The following is a 2793-nucleotide window of genomic DNA, read 5'->3' as shown; positions in this document are numbered from 1 at the left end:
GCCACTTGCCACAGGCCTCCAACTAAACCCTGCCCCATTGACCACAACTGTCAGCTCTTTCCTTCAGCCAGTTCCAAATCCATGAAGACTTAACCTATTGCCTATAAATTACATTATCATCAGGATAATTTCTGTGATTAAGTTTACAAATTCTGGTCTATATAAAATATTAAATAATGTGAGATACTGAGCCTTTGAATTCCTACTACAGCCCAACCAACTCATGATTTAATTTTAATTTTAGATACTAACAATAACTTGAGTCTAACTTTAAAAAAAAAAAAATGCACAATTTTCTTCATAAACCAGTGGTTCGTCCAAGGTCAATTCAATAATGAACTACACTGTTTATTTTAAAGCACATTTCACAACAAAGATCAAGAATAAAACCAACCTTCAATTTCAACAGCAGTACATGTTTCTAACACTGCTCATTTCTTTCCACTGAAATAAGCCCACTCATCTACATCAGAAAACAAACACTAATTGCATCTTTTCCATTAAGGCAAAAGATGGTACACAAACAGAAAGATGTTCTGCCCTATGTCTGCTAAGATTAAAAAAAAAAAAAAAGAAACTAAGCAAAACTCTCTATTTTAAAAATATCAATTTACTTTTACCAGAATTCTTTTAAGTCTCCACCTTCCCTTAGGAGGAAAACAATACTGCAATTAAAATAAAATTGATGTGATTATTCCATTTTAACATTTATTCATATATGGCAAACCAAATAGCCAGAGACGTTCATTTCAGGCAAGTTACAGCATCTGCAGTGCCCATTATTCCATAGAAACCACATTTGAGTCCAACTGGAAAATGAAGTTTCAAGATGCTCCCATATGCATTAAATCAATTTTTAAACCCTTTTAGGTTTTGTGTTCCAAGTCTTTAGAAATGGTGATTTTTTTATTAGGTTTGGTAGCCTCATCCATCAGTTCCTTCAGCTGCCCAATCTGTTCATCGCGGAAGTCATTAAGTTTTTCTTCTGTGAGCTGGATTCCATATACAGTCTTTTCTCTCAAGTTTTGTTTGTCCTCATGAATTTGTTGCTGTATCAGTGCTGCATAGTTCTAACAAAGAAGGAATATAAAGGTCACAAAAATGACAAATGCAGGATTCAGTTCAGATTTTTGAATACCATTTTGCCATAGCAACATAGTTTTATTCAACCTTCCACAACAGTCTATTGATCAACACCAGACAACAAAAAATATACACTTTATTATACCAAGGAAAAAGTTACTAAGACGTTTCTGGTATCTACGGCCAATTTTAAGTAGCTAGTTTAAAATGCATATCATAGATGTACAGATTAATACCGTCATATCATGTACTACTACTGAAAAACAGAACAAAATTTAACTACAGATCAAATATATTTATGTAGTTACAACCATTAAAATACGTGTTTTCTATCTAGCAGGATATCCATAAGAGTCACTTTGTAAACTTACACATCTGGAAAAGTAGTATTCTTGAAGTTATGTATTAGCAAAAGCAGTCTATAATCAGACAGTGTCCTAAAGCTTTTCTGCCTAACCACCCTCTATTTCTGGGAACTAATAAGGCCATTTGCACCCAGTCCCAGACTGCTCCAAAGGTGGCAGGAATTCAGCAACTGCGAGGCTTCTGTCGCTCCACCAGCTTTGGAAGAAATTAGTTACCAAAATTAACAGTAAAGGGAGAATAAGAAAGGGCTTCAAGGACAGATATCTCCATGTTGCACCCTCACTCCCTGAAGGAAAAAAAGGATAACCACTCATCTGTACTGTTTTAAACATAAGTATGCTCAGACTTACTTTCAATCCCATTGCAACAGAAAGCCTTTGGACCACGTTGCCTTAAATAACAGCATTTATATCAGTGGACAGGCAACACGGTCAGTATGCATTACACCAATACCAAGCTGAGGGCCCTTATAAAAGCAAAACTTTCTCAAGGGCAGAAATGGAAGTGGCCAACAGGTTACACCAGTCACATGGGCACAGTTGAAAAATTGCTTCTCACCCCTCCAGAGCAACCTTTGACCATTACGACTTTTCTAACTTACAGCACTCAAGGGTTTTGCAAGGACAGCACTACCACTGACACCGCTGCGCTCACAGCCCATCGGCAGGGCTCCTGGGCCCTCCTCGGCTCCCCTGGACCAGCGCCTGCCTCGCTGCAGCGACTCTCAAAGTTGTAGGGAGCGAATTCGACAAAAGCCTCATGGCGTGTGTACTTACTGACATCAGTGAACCAACTCGGAGGTTTAGAAGTTAAGCCCACATTTAAACACTGGGTTGGAAGGGTGTGTAAACTTTTCTTTTCCTTAAGAGGAACTTAAAAACAAGATCCACAATTAAGAAATTTATTTCAAAAATTAATTTTTATTGGAAAAAACATACGCGTCTCTCCTATTTTAGTAAGGTATCCTTTAAAGTATACTTAAAGTTTCAATCATAACTCTGCATATAGTACAGGGAACTGAACTAAAAAACCCTATATTCTGAATAAATAAGAATGATGACTGTATTACACGGTAATACTTTTTTTTAAAATAAAGGATTAAATATGAGGAGTATTCAAAAGCACAGGATTTTGGCAATGACATAAGCATTATTTTCATTTCAGATTTTCAGCTGGAAGGAGCCTCATTATGGAATAGTGAATTTTTAATCCAATAGCCATTAAGGTTACTAAAGCCACTACTTCAGCTGTATGTCTAGTAATTCCAGAGAAGTGGGTGAGGAGGAAGAATGTCATTCATGAGCACAGGATGAAATTCTAAAATGACAGTATTTGCTAACCTAA

The 2793-nt window shown here is 36.7% G+C and overlaps 1 protein-coding gene across 1 annotated transcript; it reads right to left on the bottom strand.

The window, feature by feature from the left end:
* Window positions 1-866: 866 nt before the first annotated feature.
* ACN9 (ACN9 homolog (S. cerevisiae)) lies at window positions 867-2321 on the bottom strand (the record flags this gene model as incomplete). Its single annotated transcript, XM_010147015.1, has 2 exons — window positions 867-1070; window positions 2083-2321. Coding segments are annotated over 2 exons (443 nt in total), but the record flags the coding sequence as incomplete, so codon positions are not given.
* Between the last annotated feature and the right edge of the window lie 472 nt (window positions 2322-2793).

The sequence above is a fragment of the Eurypyga helias genome, unplaced genomic scaffold (genome assembly GCF_000690775.1).
Source record: "Eurypyga helias isolate BGI_N326 unplaced genomic scaffold, ASM69077v1 scaffold47782, whole genome shotgun sequence".
Classification (NCBI taxonomy): domain Eukaryota; kingdom Metazoa; phylum Chordata; class Aves; order Eurypygiformes; family Eurypygidae; genus Eurypyga; species Eurypyga helias.
This window is presented reverse-complemented; position numbering and strand designations above follow the sequence as displayed.